The sequence below is a fragment of the Eutrigla gurnardus genome (assembly GCF_963514095.1).
Source record: "Eutrigla gurnardus genome assembly, chromosome: 11".
Lineage (NCBI taxonomy): Eukaryota > Metazoa > Chordata > Actinopteri > Perciformes > Triglidae > Eutrigla > Eutrigla gurnardus.
The window spans coordinates 14,771,665-14,799,163 of record NC_139925.1 but is presented as its reverse complement, the minus strand read 5'-3'; the positions used below and the strand labels follow the sequence as shown (position 1 = coordinate 14,799,163).

Sequence of the window (27,499 nt, the reverse complement as noted above, 5' to 3'; positions counted from 1 at the left end):
AGTCGGGAAATACCGACTTGGAAGTATCAGCGTCCGACTTTTTTGCAGCATTATAAGGTCACAGAGGTAACATTAGTTGTACTTTCCCTTTGCAGCATCCCTCTCAATCACCTGATGTCACGAGACAAATAGACGACTATAATTAGGAAGGTCCACCTGACGGCAGACAGGGGAAACAGCACCAGACATAATTATGTAGCAGACAAGAACCGACTCATCAAAAGCCTCATTGTGTTTACAACCAGGCGCCTTCTGATACACAACGTCATGAATACTAAACAATCAGAGAGATTTACCAAGGGAAGTCGACAAGACAGACTATAATTTAATCTGTTGATTTTTACAATTATTGGCTTAATCGTTTAGTCTATAAAACGTCAAAAACAAAACAAAATGCCATTCAGTTTCCTAGAGCTCAGAATTACCTTTTCAAATTGTTTGTTTAGTGTGAGAGTCCAGAACTCAAACATATTCAGTTAATGATATTAAAAGAGAGAAAAGCAGAAAATACTCACCTTTGAGAGGCTGGACCAATGAAATGTTTGTTTGTGGGTTAAGCCCTGATTATGCTTCCGCGTAGTGATCACGCAACGGCCACGCAACAGCCACGCAGTTGCTTGGAGACCGTGATGGTTCTGTGTTGGGTTTACGTGTCGAAATGCAATTCAATGCCACACCGGGAAAGGGCGCTATGTTTTTTGTAAAGACTGACCGACCGACCGAGACTCTTGACGTATATCGTCGTTAGCCTCGTTATAGCCTATTTGTTTACTTTCCGGCTTTAAACGTCCACAATTTTTCAGAACTTGGTGTTTTATTTCTTTGTGCACAAGCGACAAGGTGCAAACAATAAAACGAGGTGAAAACAATAAAAGTAGCCTTTTAAAAGTTTATATGGCGGTGTTTATGAGTGGAAACCGGATAGCGGTCTCCAGCGGATGTAGTTAGCGGACCAATCACAGCCAATGCCGCTGCGTTGGTGTTGCGTTGGCGTTGCGTCGCCTCGACGCGCGTCTAGGATTTTTGGGAGGTGCACGTCAGGCCCTTGCGTTGGACGTAAGAGGGGTCCGCAAGGACGTAAGGGGTCCGCAAGCCCCCTTGCGTTGTGTCGACGCGGAAGCATAACTTGGCCTTTAGTCTTTTTATTTAGCCATAGCATTGAAGCTCTATGGATGACAGTGTTGGCCCATCCACCACTTTGGTCCAGAAGGAAATATCTCAACAAATACTTTTCTGCAAACATTCATGGTTCCAAGAGGATCAATGATTTTGATGATCCCGTGACGTTTGTTTTAGCATAACCATGAGGTTGGCATTTGCGTTTTTTGATTAAAAAAATATGTCAACAACTTTTGGATAGATGGACATAAGCTTTCAATTTGATGACTACTCAGCCTCAGCTAGTACTAATTAGCAAAACATGTAAATACCTGCTCAACATGAGTGTGTTAGCATCTTCATGATGAGCATGCTGAGTTCTGTAGTCTTGTTGCGTGATAAATGACTAATAAACAGTTACTTAGTAATCCAAATGGTCTTTTTCAGTCTGACTAATGGTTTCAGCACTAATACTTTGTATTTGCTGCTAGTGTGTGTGTGTGTGTGTGTGTGTGGTCTGTCCTTCCTTGTGTTAAGTTTGTTTGTGGTATCACATTCTCCCATCTAAACCTAACTGAAGCGTTGGGAGAAAGCGACGGTTCAATTGAGCATATTTGTTCTGAAAATAAGTCTCGCTACAGGTCAGTTTATTTGAAAGTCATTGGAATGTTGCTTCATTAACTTTCCGTAAGCAAATAAGCTCAGGTTTGTTTTTACATCTTGAATAAAACATCTTAACTACACACAGAGGAGGCAAATTGGGGTCAGTTCGGCCTTATCAACGCTAACGCTATATACTAACGTATTATCATACATCACACGAGCGAGTTATTTTTATTGTGAAATACACTGCATGAACTTCGCCAGAGTCAAAATGATTGAGAGAGTAAGAAAGCAGTTTTAACCAGGGGATGAGATTACATAACGTCCGCATGTTGGTTTGGGGGAAACTCCTAGGAATAATCACTAACATGTGTTGGCCATTTAAAATGAATAACATTGGAAAGTCATCATTTTTGCCAGTGGATTTTGCTTTCATTGTTATTCATGCAAACAAAGTTAACCGCCTTCATGAAATGAAGCACAGGGAAAAGAAAATCTGCACTCGCAGTCTGCATGTTATTGTAGGAGACATACAGCCGTGTTGGGGTGGTTTGGGGTCACTGTCATTTGATGACCTTTTTCCTAATTTATGAGAATTGCTTCAATCTCTATGTATCTCAACTCTATGAATAATGGTAGAAGGAAACGAAAGGGGAAGGATGACGAAGTGATGCCAATATCAATAAAAACGAAACGGGTTGAAACGTCTGTTTTCTCTATGAATGCCCTATGATAAGGTTAAGGTGACATAGTTAGTGCCTGTGACGGATGCTTCAGGCGTCCACCACCCTCACCTCCATCCTTACTTTGCACCTCCCCATAAAGATCATACTATTTGCTGTATTGGCACTGAACATTGTCTTTGTTCATACGTTGTGAATGATATTCCCAGTGCTGTAGCTGTAGTCACAGCTCTAGTTTATCTAAATCAAACTAATTCAAGATGTGATACACCATGTTGTTCCTTCTCCTGGCTGTGATGTGCTGCCGAAGTTTGTAGCTTGTCTTGTTTGGTGACATCCCGCTGAATGTGCAGCTTTACTGGCATGTTTATCTCAGTGTGCACTGGTGAAGTTGGCCGCTAAAATCAGACTCAGGATATGGAGAAATACATAATACATACAATATAAAATTGTGGTTGTTGACGGAGGCTTGTGGTGTTGCCTTTTGGGCAGCTCAGACAACGTGCTGCTGACTTTGTTGGGTTTTCCAAAAAAGAAAACAATGGCTCAATTTTATTATTGAAGATGTAGTTTGGGAGGAGCCAAGACCGCACACAAAGTTGTATCAACACATTTTATACAAGAAGAACTATGCACAACTCAATTAAATGCAAAATGGAAGAATTGGGTGACAAAAGATAAACAAATAGTAGTTCCACTGACCTTTTAAAGGAAAACACCACCGCATTTCCATACTGAACTATGTTCTGCTCTGATCTTAGACGAGGTGATACATACCTCCCTCTCCTCTGCGCGTGCACTCAATGGCTCTTGCGCGCACTCCGCGCAGCGCTAATTTGCTAGCATGTAGCTTGTCCCAGTATATTCCTTAGGATCCAAAGGGGGGTGAAGTTAGAAGCGACCAAGCACTTCCACGTTGTCCCTATTTAAATACGGTTACGTGAGTAGTTACACGACCCAAGTTTGGTTACACAAAATGAAACATGCTAATTTTTCTAAGCGGATAACAAGGATAACTATATAGTATGGCGGAATAACAACTGGAAGCACTTCGACGTCGGCGCAGTAATATCATCACTCAAAACATGACGGGACTATATACCTTCTGCTTGTTTTCACAACCCTGTACGATGCACGTTATAACCATGATGTTTGATTGTTCACAAACTTTACTACAACCTGATGCTTCCTCAACTGTGCACAAACTACTACAGGTAGTGCAGGCGGCGGCGTGCAGGTCACGTAGGTTCTATTGACGGAAGTAAATAGTGATGATATTACTGCGCCGACGTCGAAGTGCTTCCAGTTGTTATTCCGCCATACTATATAGTTATCCTTGTTATCCGCTTAGAAAAATTGGCATGTTTCATTTTGTGTAACCAAACTTGGGTCGTGTAACTACTCACGTAACCGTATTTAAATAGGGACAACGTGGAAGTGCTTGGTCGCTTCTAACTTCACCCCCCTTTGGATCCTAAGGACAAGCTACATGCTAGCAAATTAGCGCTGCGCGGAGTGCGCGCAAGAGCCATTGAGTGCACGCACAGAGGAGAGGGAGGTATGTATCACCTCGTCTAAGATCAGAGCAGAACATAGTTCAGTATGGAAATGCGGTGGTGTTTCCCTTTAAAACTTCATTTTGGAGTTAAATCTGAGTGTTTCGCCTCTGCTTTGTCAAGCTATTAAAAGAAGAATATTGCCTCAGTCCTTGTTTAATACAGAGCCTACTGGCTGAGCTGTGTATCTTTTTTTAACCTTTGAGTCTAAATTTGGGTACAAAACACATTCTCGTTTTGAGGTTTGCGGGTTAGTTGATTCTTACATTACTAAACCTGGAAAGAGTGCTTTTTTTTAGACAACCATAACTTTACTTAGCGTAGTTACGGTAGACAACTTGGTGATTGGAGGACAGCACAGGCTGCAGTCTCTGCTCTGGTTAGTTCATGATCAAAATACTATTAGAGTTAACAGTTTTGTCATTGCGTCAAACTGTCTAAACGATGCCACAAGGTAAATATTTAAAAATTTTATTACATGCAGAGCTGAAACAATAATGATTTGAGTAACCAATGGACAGATAATTCATTTTAAATTTTGTCGTAATTATTACCTGTTTGAATTACATACTTGTTGGTTATTGGATTGTCATACATTTTGAAGACATCACTTTAGAGTCTGGCAACTTCATGCTGGTTGAACATGAGATACACAGAATGTTTTCACCCTAAATTGATTCATTGAGTAATTTAATAAAAGAGCGGGTGGGGAAAGAGTGCACAGCTAAAAACACCACTGTGAGAACAAGAACGCGTTCCAGTGTCTGAAATGCAGTCGTTAGATTTTAAATCAGCTAGTAGACTATTTTGTAGTAGAAGCCAATAGTATATCAAAGTGAAATGTCTCTTGTAGTAATTGGATAATGTAACTGCCGACTCGTCCTCAGAAGAAACGTGGAACTGAATCCATCCCTGATCTGTGAGTCAAATTCTGTGACGCCCACTGTGGTTTGTGACACATTTCACACGCAGTTGTTGGGACACGCATGTGGCAGATGCATCTCACTTAATCATGCAAGTGTCAGCCATGCGTTCACATGCGGCCGAGCGATCCGGTGACGGCTTCTGAAATTACTTTATCTCAGCATATAAAAACAGGGACCTTCCAGATTGAGGATATGGTATAGATGACGGCACATTATACACGTGTTCTTGTCATTCAGAGCTGTTTTACACCAAATGTGTACAAGAGTAGCGAAAAGCCCACACAGGTGATTTCACTTATGTTGGCCGATTAGAGCTCTCCGCAGGAACGTGCTGCTGTTTAAAGACTGTGATTGATTGGCATCCTTTTAGCTTTATTGCACTGTTTAGGGTGGGACAGCGTACACCGTTACCATTTTTAGTGGGGCATGGATTTGGTGACCTAATGTAGTTTCTAGCATAGCTCCGCCCCTTAAAGCACACACCTGTGCCTTTGAGGCACAATGCAGTGATGCAGAAATGCGCTCCAGGCTTTTTTGGTTGATTCAAGATTCCAATTATCCAGAGGAGAAGCACGCCGTCAAGATGGCTCATCCAAGCTGCATACAAATATATTCTGTCTTACCTCTATTTCATTTGTGGCTCTTATGTCATTGAAAAATGACACAAACATTTCAACAGATTTTTCCATAAACAGTGTCCCCGTCACTTGATAACTCACAGAACACACTCAACAGTTTTCAATGAAGCAGTCTACAGTGCCTTGAAAAAGTATTCATACCCCTTGAACTTTTTCACATTTTGTCACTCTACAACCACAAACTTAAATGTATTTTATTGAGATTTTATGTGATAGACCAACACAAAGTAACACATAATTGTGAAGTGGAAGGAAAATGATACATGGTTTACAAAAATTTAAGCAAATAAAAATCTGAAAAGTGTGGTGTGCATTTGTATTCAGCCCCCGTGTCAATACTTTGTAGAGCCACCTTTCGCTGCAATTACAGCTGCAAGTCTTTTGGGGTATGTCTCTACCAGCTTTGCACATCTAGAGACTGAATTTTTTGCCCATTCTTCTTTGCAAAATAGCTCAAGCTCAACCAGATTGGATGGAGAGCATCTGTGAACAGAAACTTTCAAGTCTTGCAGAGATTCTCAATTGGATTTAGGTCTGGACTTTGACTGGGCCATTCTGACACATGAAGATTCTTTGATCTAAACCATTCCATTGTAGCTCTGGCTGTATGTTTAGGGTCATTGTCTTGCTGGAAGGTGAATCTCCTTCCCAGTCTCAAGTCTTTTGCAGCCTCCAACAGGTTTTCTTCCAGGATTGCCCTGTATTTAGCTCCATCCATCCTCCCATCAACTCTGACCAGCTTCCCTGTCCCTGCTGAAGAAAAGCATCCCCACAGCATGAGGCTGCCACCACCATGTTTCACAGTGGGGATGGTGTGTTCAGGGTGATGAGCAGTGTTACTTTTCCGCCACACATAGCGCTTTGCATTCAGGCCAAAAAGTTCAACTTTGGTCTCGTCTGACCAGAGCACCTTCTTCCACATGTTTGCTGTGTCCCCAACATGGCTTGTGGCGGGACTTCTTATGTCTGTTTTTCAACAATGGCTTTCTTCTTGCTACTCTTCCATAAAGGCCAGATTTGTGGAGTACACAACTTATAGTTGTCCTGTGGACAGATTCTCCCACCTGAGCTGTGGATTTCTGCAACTCCTCCAGAGTGAACATGGGCCTCTTGGCAGCTTCTCTCACCAGTGCTCTCCTCGCTCGGTCTGTCAGTTTAGGTGGACGGCCATGTCTTGGTAGGTTAGCAGTTGTGGCATACTTCTTCCATTTTTGGATGATGGATTGAACAGTGCTCCTTGAGATGTTCAAAGCTTTGGATATTTTTTTATAACCTAACCCTGCTTTAAACTTCTCCACAACTTTTTCCCTGACCTGTCTGGTGAGTTCCTTGGTCTTCATGATGCTCTTTGTTGACTAGTGTTCTCTAACAAAGCACTGAGGCCTTCACAGAACAGTTGTATTTATACTGATACTAAATTACACACAGGTGGACTCTATTAACTAATTAGGTGACTTCTGAAGGCAACTGATTGCACTGCATTTTATTTAGGGGTATCAGAGTAGAGGGGGCTGAATACAAATGCACACCACACTTTTCAGATTTTTATTTGCTTAAATTTTTGTAAACCATGTATCATTTTCGTTCCACTTCACAATTATGTGTTACTTTGTGTTGGTCTATCACATAAAATCTCAATAAAATACATTTAAGTTTGTGGTTGTAGAGTGACAAAATGTGAAAAAGTTCAAGGGGTATGAATACTTTTTCAAGGCACTGTATATAAAAAGAACTGATAGTCATTAGCTGGTTCAACAAGGCGACCTCCTCTGCCCTAATTGACCCCCAACATCTGGCAGAATTGTAAAAAAATATAATTGAATGAATCCAACAACGATGACTTTGAGTTGACCTTTGAGGATTCGACGTCTTCGACAGATGACCCTCCAGGGTCCAGAGAACCAAGCAAACAAGAGGCACATGTTGCACGCAGTCTTTTAATGGGTTGGTAACAGTAAGACTGGAAAATCCAGCTGGTGTCGGCTCACGCAACAAGAGAGCGAGAACAATTGAGTAATGGATTTCCAATGGGCAAACAGGATGCTTAATGGACATAACCACACCATAGAAAACATGGTAATGGCAGCGCTCCAAAATCTTAACAAAATAAGACCTTGCCCTCGGTTGCCTCTGTTTGATTTTTTTCCTTATCAGGAGAGGCCAACAGGATGGCTGACAGCCTCTGATAAGATAAAAGGATGGGCCAGGGTGATATCTGATAAGGATGATCTTTGAAAAGAGTCACAAAGAGAGAAATCACTGAGGATGAGTGTTGATCTATAGATGGCCATGAGCTGACTGCCAAACATATACAGGACCAGAAGTATTTTAACAGCTGAGCCTGTCAGCGGGGACCGCAGATTCCCTTAATTGATTTAACAGGTGACCGTATGTACGTGGGGAACACACATTCACAAACAAAACATATCTGATGGCATATGCAGACACACAAACTTGAGCTGTATGGAAACGTGCAAAGGAAAGAGAATGCGTGGATGTCCTGAACACCAATCCTGGTACAGACTGTACCATAATGATCAACAGTGTATTACATTTAACACATTCATATTTAACCACTTTAACACATTCTCATCAAATACACGCTTTAAAAGGGAGAAGAAAGTGGTTTGCATGACTGTAGTATTGGATTTTAACACCCATTCCCATATTGATATTGATTGAAAACATATTTTGCTGCAGCTTATCTGAAAAACTGGGGTGCAATGGATGGATTTAGGACTGCCGCTGCAAAGTACAAAGCCCATACTGTTGCATGCAGGGGCATAATGCTTTGTTCCACCTTGACCTTTGACCCTCTTGCTCACACATCCGCTGCATAGAGGTCTGAGGGGTCAGAAAAGGCAGAAAAGCATGCTGGCTTACATAATGCAAAATGCGACCACATGCAGCATAGGACATGCTGGTATTTTTGGCCTACTGCATTTGACATATTATGTATTAGGACATACTAAATACTACATAGTATGGTAGTGTGGGTATTGGAATGCACAGAAAGTTTCAACCCCTTTAGTCTGCAGTGGTTTACTGCCCGTGAGCTGTGGATTTAACCTTTAACACCAACTCTCTCTGGAAAGCTGGATTCAGCCCTATTCACCAGCAAAACACCTTTAAACGTGTTAAATGAGCAAAACCCTGCAGGAATGTAGATGTGAAAGGAATGCACACTCACACAGAATCCTCCTCACATGTACAACAGAATCTGAATTTTGTGTAATTCCAGAAAATATGTACGAGCATTCATTGGAAGGGGATGAAGAACTCACTGTTTGCCAAAAGTTATTGATTTGAATTTTGCTTCAAGGCCCGTTTCAGTTTCTCTCACTTACATCACATGAGAGAAGATTGTTTGAGTTCAGCGAGGTTTCTGATAGGGTGGGGAATTATTTATTTAACAAGAACCTAAAAATGATGAGGATTAATGCATCTGCAACTCATAGAGCGATTAACATTCCAGCTACAAATTACAGGCCAACAAATCTAAAAATTGGCAATGTGGCTTCATATTTTTAGATAAAAAAGTATTGATAAATGAGGATTGTTTAAGGGTGCAAAAATTTGAAGAATTAGGGTGTGTTGTTTTTTGAGGATATTGAGTGATCTCTATGGTTGAAACCTACTACAAGTGCAGAATTTTGGGACTAAAGCCAATGTTAACGTTGCAGGATTTCACTTAAGAAGTGAATCCTACAATGGACTGTCTCAAATGTAGGTCTTGGACCTAAATGCACCACTGGATTAAGAGCAATTCATTGTCTGTGCAGTAGCAGATTTGTGGTTCATCCACCGTGACAGGGATTTCATACGAGAGCGTGACCCTTGCACACCACTCAAACTCTGTTGGGAATTTGAAGGTGAAGATGAGGAGGGATTTCACTCTCACAGACTTCCCAGAGGAGTTTTTTCTTTGTTTGCCTGTCTTCATTCCAATACCTTAATCCTCCAACGGAGCCGGGCTTCACAATTCTTAATCCCAAATGGGATTTACTTCACTCCCTCTATGTCTCCTCGGCCATTTAGGGGTTGAAGAGGCCATCCATTGGAATTTCTTTTCCTACTGCTCTCCTCTTAAATCTCAGTATGTGGTCAGAAAGCCACTTCCAGCCCATTCATGTCATGCCCTCCTCCTCTCCCTGCGTTTGCCTCTCATGCCATGACTTCACAGGACATTCTCAAATTAGACATGTGCGATGTTTATTTGCTTGTAAACGTGTGTTCTAAAAATGGCACTAGAGGGGGAACTGTCTGGGGTCAGCGGGAAGTGAAGGAAGTCATCACCTAAGATTTTTCGTCAATAGAAATGCATACAACTAGCATGGAACAAAAACAAGGCCATTGAATGTTCCCCCGGGCCGTTACAACCTGCTGTGAGGGGAATGTGGCTGAAAATGGCTCCGCTGGTTCCTGACAGATATATATCGCCACACAGGTGCCTCATAGATATCAGTTAGTGGCAAAGACCTCAACTGCTTGCACCTGTTGAGCTACAGTTGGGACCGTTTTCACTGGTGTCAGTTCACTCTGGCTTTCTTTTCATTGAAATTCCTAATTTCTGCTTCATGGTTCAGAGTTTCTCTGATGAAGGCGTTGTCTTGTAGAAATCCTTAATTGCTCCTTTTTTCCCTTCTCGTCTGTTTCACTTCTTCCCTTTCTTCATGTCTCTCTCCGCTCACTGGAAAAACCCAGTCAATGCTGTGGCCTGCTACACTGAGAAGCAGAGCGAGAGACGGACAGAGAGAGAGAAAGAGAGAGGGAGAGACAGTAGTCCCTCAGTCCTCTGCAGCCCTGCTCCTCCTCGATGGGTTCGGGGTAGCGAAGAAGCAGCCAGACCAGCACTCTTTCACACATGTGTCTGTCCATAACCACAGCAGGCTTTTTTTAGACCGGAGAGACAGGGTGTGGATGACTGTGCGCCTACCACGACTATATGAGCAAACAGTGGGAGACCAAAGCTTGGTGTGCCCAGACTCACAAAAAAAGGGGCCGTAAACAACGCCTCTGCACAACGGTTCAGACAGGTCCGCGTGTTATGGTAAAATGATGCATCGGCGTCAGTTCTCACAGGCTCTTGAGAAAACAAGCTGGGTTGTAACATGTTTACTTTGTCCTTTTCTTTTCAGACAGATTTACAGGGAGGCACTGTGTTGCATAATGGTTCCATCTCATTTAAAGTAAAACTCATTTCTAGAATCCAAGCTCCTTCAGGCACACTCTGACTTTCTTATCCTTTTACTTGTGTTGTTGACCTTGACTAAATAAATACCTCAGACTGTTTAACACTGTCAGCATTGGCATTCAGCTTGGATGTGCTGCCTTTGTATTTTGGAAAAACTGCGTGGTTACGTGTGAATAATGTGAGATGACACAATACAGCCCATCATTTTCAAGTTATGACCAATATGATGCCAGCCGTGACAGTGAAGGAGTGCTAGCAGTTTATCTTGCTCCACAAGTATTGCTGCCTCAGAAAACAACTTCTCCCCCATGTTTTCTTTTCTCCTTCTTGAGTCAAACGGCCAGCGAATATGTCTCCTAAGGTTGTATTTGTTGCTTTCAGTTACCATAATTATGACCACGGGATTAGGGATTATACTGTGAGATGACATGAAGTTGTTTCCCCGTCAGATATTATGTTGTATCATTAAATTGAGCGGCATCTTTGTCTTTAATATCTCTGGTTATACTAGGCCGTTGGGACTAAAGGTGCAAATCAGTGAGCAGAAATGCTTTGTGGAAATATTTACTAAATGTATAAAAAATTAGACTCTGTAAGACACAAATAAATAAACTGAATGTTAACAGGAATGTAGTAAATGTCTGCATAATGAGAAGCTTAAGTACAATAAACATAAAGTGACAATATAATGGTAAAGTGACATTAAATGAGCCTATGTTCATATTTGATAATGAATAATAGTTAATAAATATTTGTTATAACACTTTATCTCCACCATAGCCAGTTGGTGATCGTTGATAATAACCAACTATGTGATAATAAGCAACTATGGTGTATTACATCGTCCATGGGTATTTCTGTTGTTCTGTGATGAGTATGGAGATTATTCATCACCAGAATTATTCAGAAAGAGTCAAAGAGCAGAATCAGTCAGATGATATTTTTGTGGCACCCCACATCAAAATACTATGACGTTTCCTCCGCCTCTTCGAGTGACGAGTTGCTGACTACTTCAAGGACAATCGGAAATTCAGTAAAAATCTGTTCCTTACTTACTGTAAGAAACACAGCTACAAAAGGGAAATGAAAAAATGAACGATTGTCTACAAACCTCAACTGATTTTTCCTTACAATATATATCTTTAAGATTATTATTTTGCTAAGCCATCCTTAGTTTTATTTAATGGCCGAATTGTGTTTCAAATAAGTGTTCTATTTTCACTTCTGCGGTTGGAGTCTCATTTTTACGAGGAGCACGTGAATGCAACGCTGAATGTGGAGAGATTTCCCCCGAGCCGTGAGGACACAGACTGAGTCAGACACGAGCCGTCACAGACTTTAATGATAAGGTAGGACACCTCTGTTCACTTAAAGACTGCGTTAACGAGCTAAATGTTACCTGGTGACGAGTATAAGAGTGATTCATGAAAAACGGCGGCTGGTTGAATTCATTACGGACTTATTTCGCTGATTAAGCACTGTTAACGGTTATACGCTTCGGATGGACATCTGTCGCCTGAAGTGTGTTTTGCCGTTTTTACGACCTCCGTGGCTCGTTTTGATGTATTAACGGTTCCCGAGAGGCCGGAAGGATACCGGGGCTTTTGGCGCTCTACACAAGGCAGCATGCTTCCTTTTGTTGACTGCCGTCAGGAATTAAATTTAGCGCAAATTTGCGTGGTCCGTCCGTCCGGGGCAGGGTTACGTTAGTTCCTATTAACGTACGCTCGAAGCTAGCCACCTGCGGGGGTAGCGTTAACACCAACTACATTTAGCTAGAGGGCTGCCTAAGGGGATACAATAGTAAATGTGCTGTGTGTAGACAGTGTTTACACTGTCAAAGTGCGGAAATTATTGAATTTAATTTCTCGTTTCGTATCTAGTTTTGTTTATGTTGACTCGTCCCCAGAAAATCAAATTACAAGTTGCCGGTTAACGTGTCAAGCACAACGCGTGCTGCCAATACAAACAATTCCAAATTGTTGTAAGTAAATGTCGTAAATGTTGAACTTTATGACTAAATCTAAAATAAGTAAAGGAACAAAGCCTAATTCTCAATCCTCCCGGACGATAAATCATGTGGCACATGATATTTGCACGTGGGTGACTGGCAGCGTTGAATGAAATCTGAAAGTAGGCAGCACGTGGAAAGATGCGGTGTCACAGGATCTGACAGTAGAAAGAAAAATGAGTCCATTGTCAGAGAAAGGTGTGTTTTTTTTATTTCTCAACCCACACTAAAGTTCAGGCTGCTGCAGTTTAGGTATAAAAAACCCAAGTCAAATCTATGTTTATGTAGGTCCATATTCTGCTTTATCTGCGCATAAGGTACTCCATAGTGAATACAGTTACATGATGGTACTTGTTGTTGTATATATCCGTTTTTTGTCATTAAGGTTGGGTTCTTTTTGGAACCGGTTTTGTAGTGTTCCTCTCTAAAGGTATTACAGGAATACTATAACTCTCCTCTAAAATGACTGGGGATTTCTCTTTGTGTGTTTCCTGGCTTGGCTCCATCTCACACGTGTCTGTGCTATTTGCGACTCTGTTGACCCTGAAGCAAAGACGAAGAGCAACACCAGAATGGTGGCTTTGTTTTCCACCGAGCAGCTGATGGGACGGCAGAATTGAACCACCTCCGTGTGCGGTTTGAGTGGGAGTTCACGTTTTCCCATCTGTTTTCTGAGTTGACCAGCAAAGAAAGAAAGAAATGAATATCATTCATTTTTTGTCCCATGCTGGTGGAATGAAGCTTTTATCATCTTTGGCTGGTGGCAGCTCCGGGTGAAGATGAGAGTGAGCTAAACTGACTCATCAAAGGAAAAAAGGGCCAGTCTAGTCTTACTCATTTCAACCCATCAGCGCTGACTGTAGTGTAGTCACGGTGAAGTTAACCGGTCAGCGTTTTATCCAGAACACCTGAACCAACTAAAAGACATGCAGCTTGAGATGGGCTTTGTTCCTGCTCTCTCTCTCTGGGGGAGTAAAGGGGCGGGTCCGTGTGAAGACAATGAATTTCCTCTTTGGGCATGGATGAAATTTAGCTTTCGTTGCAGAGTTTTCCCTGCAGGATTGTTACTCTCATTAGTGTCTCACGAATGTCCGTCTTCCTGTCTCTGAGCCAATGTTTCCTGTTTTTATTTGCATTACTGTTATCACATCCCAGTTATACGAAGCAAGACAGTCCCTGGAGTACACTGCCCTACATGTAACTTGTCTGCACTAAGCAGAAAACTCAACTGTAGGTACAGATTTCATTGTGGTCAGATACAGTTAATTTGTGACATGGAATAAAAAAGGAGTAGAAAATGATATTGTTATGGAATAAAGCTGCACCTTGTTTTCACTGAGATGTTTGTTTCTCCTCAAATAAATTAGATAGTTGTAGTCATATGACAGTGCAGCTATCGGTTCCAAGTGGATAATAAAGGTAGATGATTATATATTTTGTGTTCTATGATTCAATGTTATTGTTAAAAACACTCCAGCTGGCAATCTCGATGTGTGCGGGTTCTTTCACTTCCCCCTTTTTCCAGTAAGAAACAAAAGATGAAATGTTTTTTGATTGGAGTAAGAATTCTTATGCCCGGCTTTAATCAGGTGTTTGTAACGAGTTAAATATTAAGACTGTGTAATAGGGCTGCAGCTATCGAATCTTTTTGTAATCGAGTAATCTACCGATTATTCCATCGGTTAATCGAGTAATTGGATAAAAAATGTACATTGTGTATAGTTCCCATATACACTGTTAATTCCTTAACATATTCAGTCAATGACTAGAAACAGGAATAAAGACAAGAAAAAAAGAGAGGGAAAAAAAATGCTTGACACAAACAAGAAATCAAAATAACCTAAATTGTTTACAAATCAACGTAAAATGCTCATCTTTGGTGATTATAAGCAGTGTTAATTGTTACTATAATTTTTGATACTGTACTGCATAATGTTGCCCTGCCCACGGCGAACCGGAGACTGAATCAAACGACTGGTTCTTAAAACTACACCCGACGGACTGATTGGCTCAGACCATGGTGATTCATCTCTGTATGCTGTGGGTAAAAAAACATTACCGGAGCGCTGGTGCGACAAAGGAACGTATTTAGCCGCATTTCACAGATTTTTGGTGGCATGTGCGCCCAAAATGATTGCACTCTGGAGCCCTGGCTTCCTCAAAAACGCTCCGTGTGTAACAGTGTTCCCTGCTGAGCAGGCCGCATAATGCCAAGATAGGAATTTAACGAAGCTTGGAGGGAGCTGTGTAGTCACAATCTGGTAGAGACCTGATTGAGAGCAACAATATGAAACTATGGGATGTTGCATGGATTTCTGAAGGTAGGTTCAAGTCAGTATTGTTAGAGGTACATGTTTGAGTTTATTTGATTGTCAATCATGAGGTTCTCCACAGTGTTACCAAGGCCTGCTTCCTCTGCTGACTGTGACTCTGAATACTCAAATACCTCTCTGTCCATGTGAAGGGGATGGGGTGACTATGTGTCAGGCCACCTGTCACAGTCCTTCTTCACACAGTCTATGTTCCCTGAAGTGTGCTTTGGTTCAGATTGAGAAATTGTTAAATCTATGAGATCTTAACTACTTCAATATCATTTTTAATTATTCCTATTTCTTTGTCAATAGGATTTAATTTGGCCCCTAGTAGAAAGTCAGCAGGATGACATGAAAGGCCTGTGTTGACAAGCTTTTTTAAGGGATGGCTACTGACTGAGATTGGCTTCCTACCAAACCACACTGTGCGCATGTGATGGGACGTTTTTAAATGTTTAGGCTACACTGCATTTTCTCCCAGGATGAGTGGCTGCAAATTCTATCAAGTCAGATCCACAATATGTGTTGTGAATAGGGCTGTCAAAATTGCTCAAAAATGACATTCAAATATTCCCTTTAAAAAAAAACACATATATTCGAACATATTCGAATTTCTGGTTGCGCATTAGGCACGTCAATAACAGGACAAATTAATACAACGAGACATACCTACTTGTATAGGTAATTTATTTCAGTTTAAACATATTTAACACCATATTACCGACACAAAAATAAGTAAACAAACTAATGGCCAAGACCGCAGACCTTGGCCTTTCGCTCGCACACGTACGCACTCTCTCTCTCTCCCTCTCTCTCTCCCTCCCTCTCTCCCCCTCCTGCACCCTCACGCTCTCCGCGCATAGCGGTTTAAATGAACGACAACAATAAACAAATGCTGAGTGCTGATCAAGAGTTTTGTGCAAGCAATTTAAGGTTGCAGTTCTTGTCCCAAATATGGTAGGCTTCATTCAGTGATTGAAACAAATACTATTAACATTAATTGAAGTTTTACAGTATAGAACTGACATTGAACGCACCGAGCGAGCTGTGCTGTAGTAAACATGGAACTTTTCCTTGGCATGAAACGGCAAATAATCAAACCAGTGCATGAAGCTGTTGTAGCCATCTAGTCTATTTTATTCATGCAATATACAGCCATTACAGGACCTGACCTCAGGTGCTGTTATGTTTTTTATTTTTTACAAATGATTTGAATATTAATTTTCCTCTTTGAAATTCTGTTTTTAACAACTATTCTAATATATATTCAAATTTATTCACAACTAGGGCTGTCAAATATTTGTTGACAGCCCTAGTTGTGAAGGAGTTTGCAGGTCTAGAAGTGTGCAGCTGTTAATTGAAAATACAAGTTGAATCACAATGCAGACTATAGTATGGAGACTGACGATGTGTAGGTGTACCCTGAATAGGATGAGTGGTTACAAATAATGGACTATAGTATGGGCTATGTTGTAAGCAGATTTGGGAATTTCTCAGTTACAAGTAGTTCTGGATGCTATGACAAGTGGTTACATCCTATGCTGAACTATGTTGATCACTACAGGAACAGAAAGACACAAATAAAGCTTGACATTTTGAAACCTTTTGCTCATTATTCTCTCTTGTCCAAAAACAGAAATCCCGAGACATGACAGTTTCTCAGGCTTTTGTCATTGATGTAATATTAGAGAAGCTTGCATCTTTTTGGTTTAATATTAGTTCCAGTTTCTCTTAGGTTTGTGCTGACAGGATGCCTGCCAGGGTGCATGCCGTTGCAGATGTTGAGGCGATATTTGTTTTTGTATAAAATTATTTTTATTGGTATTATTATTAGTATTATAACCTTTTATTCCCTTTTCTGTGTCACTCTCAAACACACACGCACAGCAAGCGAAGTAGCGCTCCATACTTTCCCTGTCCGAAAGTCAAAATTGATCAAAACAAAGTTGGATATAATCATTTACCAAATTCACAACTAACTTGATTTTATCTTTTTACTCTCCATCACGCTCCTGTATTAATGTGGCGGTCCAGCAGTCGGTCTGTGTGCTCACTTGTTTCACTAGAGGCACATTCCCCTCACTCATTGGTACACGGAGAAATAAAAATAAACTGAATCACAAATTACATTTATATGCCCACAATAGCACAGCCCCCCTGATACTGTGATTCTACAGTATCCAGCTTGTCCAGTGTCTGCTGCATACAGTGGACACATTGATGGGATGGTCAAGGAGACCAATACTTGCAGCCATTAACTGTTCCTTGTCCTGTGTTTTTTTTATTTTTTAAATTGCATTCAGGTTGTATCCAATTCATGACATTATCTCTAATTGGATTGCTGGAATGGAAGCCAGCAGATCTTTACGCCCTGAACACCAGAGTTGAGTATCTGTCAGAGATGGTAGATTAACATATGCCATATCATTTGAATTTAGGAGATTCAATAATGCCAAACACAATAACTCTTGCCAAGCCTTTTGCTAATTATCACAACTGATGGTGTACATAGAAATACCTCCACATTCCTGGTTAAATCCTAGAATGGCATTCCAGTCTAATACTGGGCAGGGTAAAGGATATGACTTTGATAACGGTTCCTCTCTAAGTTATGGTAAATTACCTCGAGGAAAAGGGTAATTCTTTCTTCGCCTCATCATATGACCAGCATCAAACTATTCTGTATGTCAGCCTGGGAATAAGGGAAAGCCTGTTAGGCTCGAGGTAAACTGGTGAGAAAAGAAAATGCGCACTTGCCCTTTTCTATTAAGATGTACCGTGTGTTTAAGATATAGGTCACACTGACTGGAAATTGCAGATAGGAATGTGTAGAGTTGCTTAATTTCTTGAAAATATTAATCATGATTATTTGGGTCAAGACTGACATCACTGATATTTAAAGTTACTTGGGTATCATTGTGCATGAAGTCAAAATTAAAATGTGAATAATTGCACAGCCCTTGAGAACTTGAAGCTTTGTGTCAGAAATTCTTGTAAGAAGACGCCTCATGCAGGAAATATAAATTTAGTTAATCAGAACAATGCAAGCAGGTTTTCAAGTTGCATCATTAACATGTTGCACACAGTTGTGTGACCGTGGCAAAAAGACTAACCTGATTGGACCTCTGGCAAGAACATGAGCATATTTTTTACCTTGAAATGAGAGGACGAAACCATAAATAACTGTCACTTCTGTTAAATCTTTTTTCCATTGGGGAGCTGATTGTTGCAGTTGGATGTTTCAGAGAGGCCAGCTAGTTAAAGTGTCCGGCTGATGCCAAACTGGAGTTTTGTACCACTCCACAGACTGCAAAGTGACTGTGTGTGTGGTGGGCAACATTTCAACTGCAGGCAAATCATGCCAGCTGGCTCGTTTTGATGACATGTTAGGAGAGGTAGTCTTTACAACAATCTGGGACATGGCAGAGCTAGTGTGTTTTCAAGATGTCACTTGAAGTGGTGTTTGTAATAACATTGGCTATGATGAAGTTTGAATGATGCTGTAGGTTTTGACTGTGTCATGATAACCAGAGGTAGAGGGGAAAATAAGTGTAAAATACTAATCTGGTTATTTGTTTCTCAAATCACCTTTTAAAAGTGACTCAAGGCTAGGCGACGATATAGGGTTTTATTGCAGAGCCCGATTTATTAAAAAAAACAAATAAAAAAACAAAACACAGTAAGTTCAGTGTTTCCCCAATAATTTTGCCCGGGCCTTCTGGTACACACTTATGATGGCATATTGACGCAGTTGGCTTTGGCGGAAGGTGCAGCAGGCAGTCAGTTTATATTTGCATATTTCACAGTATATTCAAGACTTGAAACTAGGGCTGCAACGATTCATCGAGTTACTCGATTAACTCGATTATGAAAATTCCTCGAGGCAAAACATCTGCCTCGAAGCCTCGTTAAATTCCTATGACGCGCCTATGTGCAGGGATCTGATTGTTCCACACGGACCGTTGTTCAGGAAGCACACCAGCGCGTCATACACGGTCATTCATTCTGAATTTAGTTGGCGCGATGGCGGAAAGTCAGCCTCAGAATGTCCGTAAACGACAGAGAGTATCGGGGCTAAACAACGGTATCCTGCTTGCCCATGTGAGCGATTTATTTCTGACAACAAAACGAATGCGTAAAGTAGTAAAATGTGTGACTAGATGTCTCCGTGGCGCATTTCTCCGTTTTGTTTATGTATATCGATCACTTCTCATCCGCCATCTTGCGAGTGACGTATAGAGTTACGTTTATGCATCGGACGCTCGTATTGGCTCCCGTAGCAGCTTTTACGGCCAATCGGAAAGCCTGATTTACGCTTGGCTGTGAGTTGTTGTGTTTGCCCAAACGGACGGAGGAGTTCAAAGCAGAGAAAAGAATGGTCAAACAGTTACTGTAGTGATAGAGAAAGCTAAATACATAAATGGCACAGACGAAGTATACACTATATACACACATATTTAGGGCAGGGAGAGGAAAGGGCCATTGCTGGCAAAACAAAACGTAAATTAAATGTTATCCATGTTTTATCCAAGTTGATTTAACTGTATTGTTGTTAAATTCTCACTGGCACTTAATAAATGGGCTTAGTTTTGGAGCCAAATTTTGGAGTTTGAATGAATACCTCTGTTTATTTTTTTTTAGAAATGCTTGATCATTTTACAGCCACATCATTTTCGTTATGCATTATTTGTTTTGGTTGTTTAAAAACGCAATTTTTTTTTATCCGATTCCTCGATTAATCGATCGATAAAGTGCTAAATTAATCGATTACAAAAAGAATCGATAGCTGCAGCCCTACTTGAAACCAATAGAACACAAGGAGAGGATGACTTAGAAAGCATAACAAATAAGGGAAACTTTGCAGAGGCTCCCACAAATTATTATTGATTTAAGAAAAAGTGCAAGTAAAAATACAAAAATGTCAGTACTTGCCAATACCAAGTACAGATATGAGTACTTAATAACACCATTACATTTCTAACAATAACTTTTTAATAATTTTCATCGGATATCCTCATTTTCTGACTGTTACAACATGATGACGTTGCTGATATTTTAACATTAAACAAACAGCAGAGTTTGCAGTAAGGATATTAATAATTAACCATTTAATCAGTTAAACAGTTAAAAGAAATATTAAAGATAAAAAGTTAAGAGGCTCAGAGGAGCAGCTTGTCACTTATATAAGAATAGCGCTGATCCACCTTAAAGGTCAACCCACCTTAAGTGTTCCTCAGCCAGAGTTGTTGCTAACTTCAGGGCTAACCCCCATCACTGTAATTATCAGCTGACTAACAGCAGGACACGGGGACTTAGCTTGTGTCTACTTGTATCATTTGTTCACCAACAAATAAGCAGGAAACGCAGTGAACTGCTACATTCACGCTGTAATGTTACTGCTGACTCACTGTCTCTGTCTCTCTCTCTCTCTCTCTCTCTTTCTCTGTCTCTTGACCGGACACTAGCTAACATTACGGGGGAGATCCCATAGGAATGGCGCTCCGCCATGCCTATAACTTATATATTTCCCTATAAGGGGAAACACTGAAGTTGATCATTGTGAATTCCTTTTTTCATGAGTGATCTGGAAGAAAGGGTCTGGCTCACTATCATGGTTAGAGCTGGGTTTCGATTCAAATTTTAAGAATCGTTTCGATTCCGATTTTTAAGTTTCAGAATCGATTTTTTCCGATTTTCTCAGATTCCATCCGATTCGATCCGATTTTGATCTGATTTCCGATTCGATCCGATTTCGATTCGATCCGGGGGTTAATGTTATTAAAAATGAAAAATGTATTTGAACCGTTTCGGCTAACGTCACCATCACTGTCCGACGCCATGATTGTTTTCGAGTTATTTTTAGACCGAGCTCGCCTGCGTGAATTTAGTGAGCGCGCCTGCGTGAATTTAGTGATGCGGCGGGGGTAAAAGTTCACTGAGGGAAATGTAGAAAATAATTTTAATAAAAAAAAATCGATCATATGTGACTGTCTGTTTATGTCTTGTGTTCTCAAGTATTGTATTGTCTCACATAAAAAAAAAAAAAAAGGAAAAAAAATCGGTCATTAATATGCGAATCGATTAAAAATCGGAAAATCGATTTTTTCAACACAGCTCTAATCATGGTGGACATGTTTAACATGTCTGCCTCTTAGGTTCTTGTCTCATCTCAAATTCTACTGCTGACCTTTTCAGACAGTTGTTGCTCAGAGTTAGACTCTGTTTAATCAATATAGTTTAGATGCATGGTACTGGGCTGTTAGTGTGCGTGACTCCCTTCATATAAAGCAGGCTCTGTCCGGACTGAAAGCACACTCATGACCAGCCACATCAAACACGGGACTCATGTCATGTCTATCAGTAACACAAGCTAGTCCGTACACTTTCTGCTCGGTTGAGCTATGAATCTAAACATACAGTATGTGTTATCTTATTGTAATTATGAATAGATCAGGTATTCTGTAATATACACATTGCTTAACAATGACTGGCAATTGAAATTATGCAATTTTTGGTGCAAGGCTGACAGCTGTTCTGATCATGTTTTTCAACATACTGTGTTGAAATGTATTGTATATGTATTTTTAAGTGCTGTGAACTGATGCCCCCCCTTACATTATTTTTGTAGCCGGAAGATGTTTAAAGTGCTTGTGATTAATGTATTTACTGAGAACAACTAAACTTTGCCTTGTGTTGTTTAGCTTGATTAGATGCCAAATTGTTCTGTGTTTTCTAAGGAGGAAGTGTCTTGAAGGAAACGTATTCTGTTTGGAGAAGGTGTCACACAGCTATCTGAGCACATGTCTTCCATCAGGTCCAGGGGAAAGATGCTCGGGAGAGTTGGTGTAGGTGTGAGTGATGGGAGGAAGGGGTATTGGGGAAAATAGGACTAGAACATCGTAGTTGCACACTAAAAGCCAGGGGAGCAACAGATGATAGAAGAGGAACAGTGGATGACATGGAGTGAGAAATTAGTAGAATCAGACCAAGTACTTACATTTGAATACTTGCAGATGCTGAGTACTTATAAATGAACTTGATAATACAATTACAGTTCTAACAATAACCTTGAAAACATGTTTTATTTTTGATCAGATGTTCCTAAAGTTCTGACTGTAACAAATGAAAAATACAATGCTGCTGCAGACATTTTTAACATTGAAATTTGTCTTTTCCTCATACAGAGAAAAGTATAATGAATTAAATTAAATTAATAAAATAATTAATCACTTTAACAATTAAAATGTATATTAAATACAAAAACGCTGAGCCAAACTCAGAGGAACACCTCGTCTTTAAATGTAGACTAATAGTGCTTGTCCACCTTAAAGGTCAGCCCACCTTAAGTGCGTCTGAGTCGGCCAGCAGCCAGACTTGTTGCTAACTTCGTGGCTAACCCCCTTCTTTAATTGTCAGCTGGCAGACAAACAGGACACAGAACCATAGCTTGGCTCATGGGGAGTTGTAGCCTTTGTTCATCGACATATACAGTTATGTAGCAGTTGTACCAGTGCATGAGCACAGTCGGACCGATACGGTTATCTGTATTGGTGCAACACTAAAAACGTGGGTGTTTAAAGGCAAAAGACTCAAGAACATTGTGCAACAACAACATAAAAAAAAAACATCACATTTTTTTCTGTTATGTGTTTCACTTTAAAGTCACATGATTGTGTGATTCTCATAGGAATCTTGCACTATTTACTTGAATGGTAGAGTTGATGCTTGTATGCCAAAGAACGTCCCACATACTAGGAATGTAAATTTCTAAGTATTGAGAAATGGTCGAGGAGAGGATGACGTTTGACGTAAAGGGAAGAGGGAGGGATGGACACTGAGATGCAAAGAGGGGCAGGTCTAATGGGCAGCAGACAGTGGGGTGTCAACCTACTAAACCTCTGCTATAAAATGAAGCGTGCTGTTCAGACGTTGCTTTAGATTCTGGACAGAGGAAAGGAGTCTTTTCCTGATTGAACTCTGCTGTAAGTAAGTTTATAAAATGTGCTTTTCTATAGAGGTTGATATGCGTAGGAAATGGTCACGCTATTACATTTATTTTGTACTTTGTAGCAAATGAGGAATGTGAGGTGAAGCATACGCTTCTGACCGGTTTCTGACGTCGTCTTGTTAGTTTCACAACTTTTATGTAACGTTTACCATGAAGTGGCATGATGTCTTTGAATTGTGTTTGCTTGAGCATATAGACACTCATTGTTCTGATTGGCTGGTTTGTCTCAGACATCAACACCAAAATTAGTAGGCTGAGTTGTAATTGTGTCTGCCAGAAAGTTGAAGGTATTTCTACCTCTGGTACTGGCTTGTTGCCACTAGATGTGGAACTGAATTTAAGTGAATCTGACAACTACATTTCTTTTATTGTATTAACTTTTCATATTACCTTTTGCAGCCCATTATTTAATAGCAATGTTGGCCTGCATATTGTCTGGCTCATTAAAACATCTAAATATAGTAAGCAACCTATGGCTGCTGACGAGTCGGTCTAACTGCTTCCACGCTATATGTTTACCATGTTTGTTATCTATGCATTTCAGACCTGGTGCCACCCTGATCAGACCCTGACGTCAGAGAGTACGTGCCTCTAACTGTCTAAACATGACAGCCATCAACGCACCTCGGGACAAGTAAGAGAAGCTTTTTTAAAAGGAAAAAAAAAAAAAAAGAAAGGAACTTTCTCTGTTCATGTCTGTCAAAGCCATATTAGTGTCAACAATCTGTTAAGTTAAGTTAGTGTGGGAAATTACTTTTGGATGAGACCCGGTAAACAAATAGTTCTAAATTGTTGACATTATGTTGTCTTCTTCTGTCTTTTTCCCAGATACCATGCAGTATGGATCATTTTTTTCATCCTGGGCTTGGGAACCCTCTTACCGTGGAATTTCTTCATGACAGCGACAATGGTAAGTTGAGCCACATTTTAGGGCAATTTGGATCTTGTGACTATAACAATACTTGCATCCAAATGCAGTTAATCCTCAGGAAAAACAGACGGACGGACTTAAAAAAGAAGAGCCCTGTTGGTTGCTGTGTGGTTAGTCATTAGTTAAGTTAAAGGTTGGACTCACTTAGAAGAAGATCCCCAACCTTTAGGAACACAGATTGTTTGTTTACCCTTTCCTCCAAAACCACCTGGTTTCACTCAGGGCGGCTGACCAGCCTCTCTAATCCCCATCCATTCCTTTTGAGCTTTAAGGGGTTAAATTAACTTCTTAAAGTGCAGAATTCCAGTTTAATTTTCCTGGGAGAGTTAATGTGGGAGTTGGCATGCCACTTTGATAAATATGATGCACTTAAAAGACAGGAACTGGACATGAGCCTATCGTTATAATGCCACAATCTATGAAGGCTAGCTTTTCTTATGTTGAAAGGTGTTTTTTAACACTGAAATGTTTCGGAAATTTTATTTCTAAGCTGTGAAAATATATGCCTCTACAATTTACACTCATGTGGCATACACTTTGTTATGCCCAGCTTGTTTGAGAGCATAACAAAGAGGGAGGTCCACACAGAAGCCAATTAAATAAGCCCACATTTTATTAAAGGTAGCTTAAGTTGAGCAAAGCTATACATGGGGATGGATGCCAGGAAGGCACCAGGAGGGAGAGAGAGTGAGAGAGACCGCCATTTTGGGAATCCCCAGCTTTTAAGCAGGTGTGTTCAATTCCCAGCATGAGGTAGGCAGGGTCAGGTAATTAGGCGGAACAAGAAACAGAACGCACACTGCCAAGCCAAACTGCCACAAGGCCTATAGGGCCGTCACAACTGGTGACTCCACACTCAAAACTTGAATTATCGTTCAGTGTTTTGCAATATAATAAATGTCCATCCTCCCATCTTTTCTTTAGTACTTCACAAGTAGGCTGAAGGACCCACCCACTGACCTCCCCTCTCAGATGGCAAATGAGACTTTGGAGGGCAGCGATGCACGAAACGTGCTGGAGTCGAAGTTTAACAACGTGATGACGCTCTGCGCCATGGTGCCTCTGCTCATCTTCACCTGCCTGAACTCCTTCCTACACCAGAGGTATCCATCCTGCTCCACACTGACGCACTTGCACCAAATAAAAAGAAAAAAAACTGACTCAGTACATGTAATTTGCAGTCCTTTTGTCTAGTGTGTACACATTCTCCACCCATATGAAGCAATGTGTTAAACCCTTAGGGGCAAAATATGAATTTTGGCAACACAAGATATTCAAAGGAAAAACTGTGTTTGGGCAAATTCAGCACTTTTACTTTCACATTCTTCCTGCCTACCCTCCTGCTTATCGGTGCCCCTTGGTCACTACATACATGTAGGTAACACAATCCTGTTATGTGAACGTATGTTTGTATGCCTCTGGTATGTTTGCTTTAATTAGAGTGGGATTGAGAGAGATCTGGGGTGGACCCCGACAGCGGCTGACTCTTACCCAGCATAAACACACCCAGGAATGCTATTTATGTTCTCTACTTCCCCCATCTTCTTCTTCTTTTACCTCTCCTTGTTCTTTTTCACCTGCTGTCCCTCACTTTCTCAATATACTTTCTTCATTTCCACTGACTTCTTTGTCTGTTTCTCCCTCTTTTTCTGTCCAAAAGAGGCAAAACACTTATTTTTTTGATGAACTCAGAGCTGCTCATTCTGAATTCCAACTTAACTATTTTCCGCTTTCTGAAAACGTTGTCGGAAATGACCTCAACTTCCTCAGAAGACCAATGTAATCAGAAATGTTTACTTCTGTTCAACAATGAGTCATCATCAACTCTTCCATATTGTATTCTAGGGATGCCTCGGTACTAGGTACATGTCATTACAAGTACTGATAGAATTAGAATTAAATATCCCATTACAATTCTAACGACGACTTTGAACTTTGACAACACATTTAACATCTCATTTTTATTTTTTTATTAATGCAATTTAACCAACATTGTTCTTTAATTAATGCCTAAAGTGTACAAAATGGATATGGCTAATGTTCTTGACTAGTAGTAGTAGTAGTAGTAGTAGTAGTGTACAGACCGTTATGCCGTAGTTTAAATTTAATTTCTCTCTGTTGCTTTCACTCTCAGGATTCCTCAGAAACTTCGGATCACTGGTAGTCTGGTCGTCATCATGGTGGTTTTCCTGCTGACGGCAGTGTTGGTCAAGGTGGATGTAGGCCCACTGCCCTTCTTCACCATCACTATGATCAAAATCATCTGTATCAACTGTGAGTTTCTCAAATCATAACTAATAATCATTACATCATCTTTCAGTAGTAACTGCAGGGAAAGTATCTCTTCCTACTCAGACAGCTCAAACCTTTGTCAAAATCATGTGATGAAGTTAACCGAATATTATAATGTGAATAAAAGGCAGGATTTATGTCAGGGCTGTTTAATTCGACTGCATTAGTTATAAGCATTGCCTTTTATCTAATTTCCAACTCATGCAAATGATTATTTCCACATATCGTCTTCTTTGATCAACATCATCTGTATCCCCTCTGTTGGGAAAATCTCTTTCATATGTGCGCACACACACACACACACACACACACACACACACACACACACACACACACACACACACACACACACACAACACGCACGCACACACATCATCTCATACCACACTGAGCTTCAGAACACAGTCTGTAATCTCACTGCCTTTGTTTATTTACAATGACTCGGTGAACGGCAGGGATAAGCTAGCCCCCCTATTTATCCCCGTTGGGCCAGGCCTGACCCCCAGGTCCTTATGAGGAACGGTCCATCTTGTTTGACTTAGAGGGAAGGACATTGTGACCTTGAAGCTTTGAAACCTGCGTCGGCACATTCCACATCTTGTGGACACTTTACAAGATTTCTGCAGCTAATTAAGCTTCAAAGTTGCTGTTGTAATCGGTGTGATGCAAGTTTGTATGAAAAACCCTTTTATAGCTACGTTTTTTGTGAACTGACAGAAAAAGGTTGTAACGGCTGTAAAACAATGAATGTGCTCCATGTTTTCAGAAAGGATGTCATCTGTTTTTATTTCTGTGTCACAGTGACTTTTTAAAGTATGCTAATGCTTAAACATCCTCGTCTTGTTCCCAGCTTTCGGGGCGATTCTCCAGAGCAGTCTGTTCGGCCTCGCAGGGATACTGCCTGCCACATACACCACTCCCATCATGAGTGGACAGGGGCTGGCTGGCACCTTCGCCGCGTTCTCCATGATCTGTGCACTGGCCAGTATGTCTCACACACGAAGTACACTCTTCTATCGTTAAAATATAGATCCATAAGAGGTGGACTAAAACACCATCCGTCACAACACATCTTCCAGTGCTGTACATTAACTCTTTAGGAGCTAGCAATACTAGAAGCCAGTAAATACTACTCATTAACTACTAATATAATAGAAATTAGTTTCAGCCAGAGCTTTATTTAATCCAACAGCTTTAATTGGAAAAGAGGAATATTAACATTATGAAAAATATTTGTGTTCTATCAA

At 40.6% G+C, this 27,499-nt stretch overlaps 1 protein-coding gene across 4 annotated transcripts in view; it reads left to right on the top strand.

The window, feature by feature from the left end:
• The window catches only part of LOC311020530 (equilibrative nucleoside transporter 1-like), a 36,069-nt gene that overhangs the window by 2,196 nt on the left and 6,374 nt on the right, over window positions 1-27,499 (top strand). Inside the window, exons 1-6 of one of the 4 annotated variants that reach the window (XM_084020611.1) lie at window positions 11,978-12,047; window positions 23,574-23,663; window positions 23,858-23,939; window positions 24,885-25,063; window positions 26,095-26,234; window positions 27,103-27,237. In XM_084020611.1, the coding sequence (XP_083876737.1) occupies window positions 23,635-23,663; window positions 23,858-23,939; window positions 24,885-25,063; window positions 26,095-26,234; window positions 27,103-27,237 (565 nt within the window). In that variant the 5' untranslated portion in view covers window positions 11,978-12,047; window positions 23,574-23,634. Of the gene's footprint in view, window positions 1-11,977; window positions 12,048-22,954; window positions 23,008-23,573; window positions 23,664-23,857; window positions 23,940-24,884; window positions 25,064-26,094; window positions 26,235-27,102; window positions 27,238-27,499 lie in introns of those variants that run through there. The other 3 variants (XM_084020613.1, XM_084020614.1, XM_084020612.1) reach the window with 3 other exon arrangements.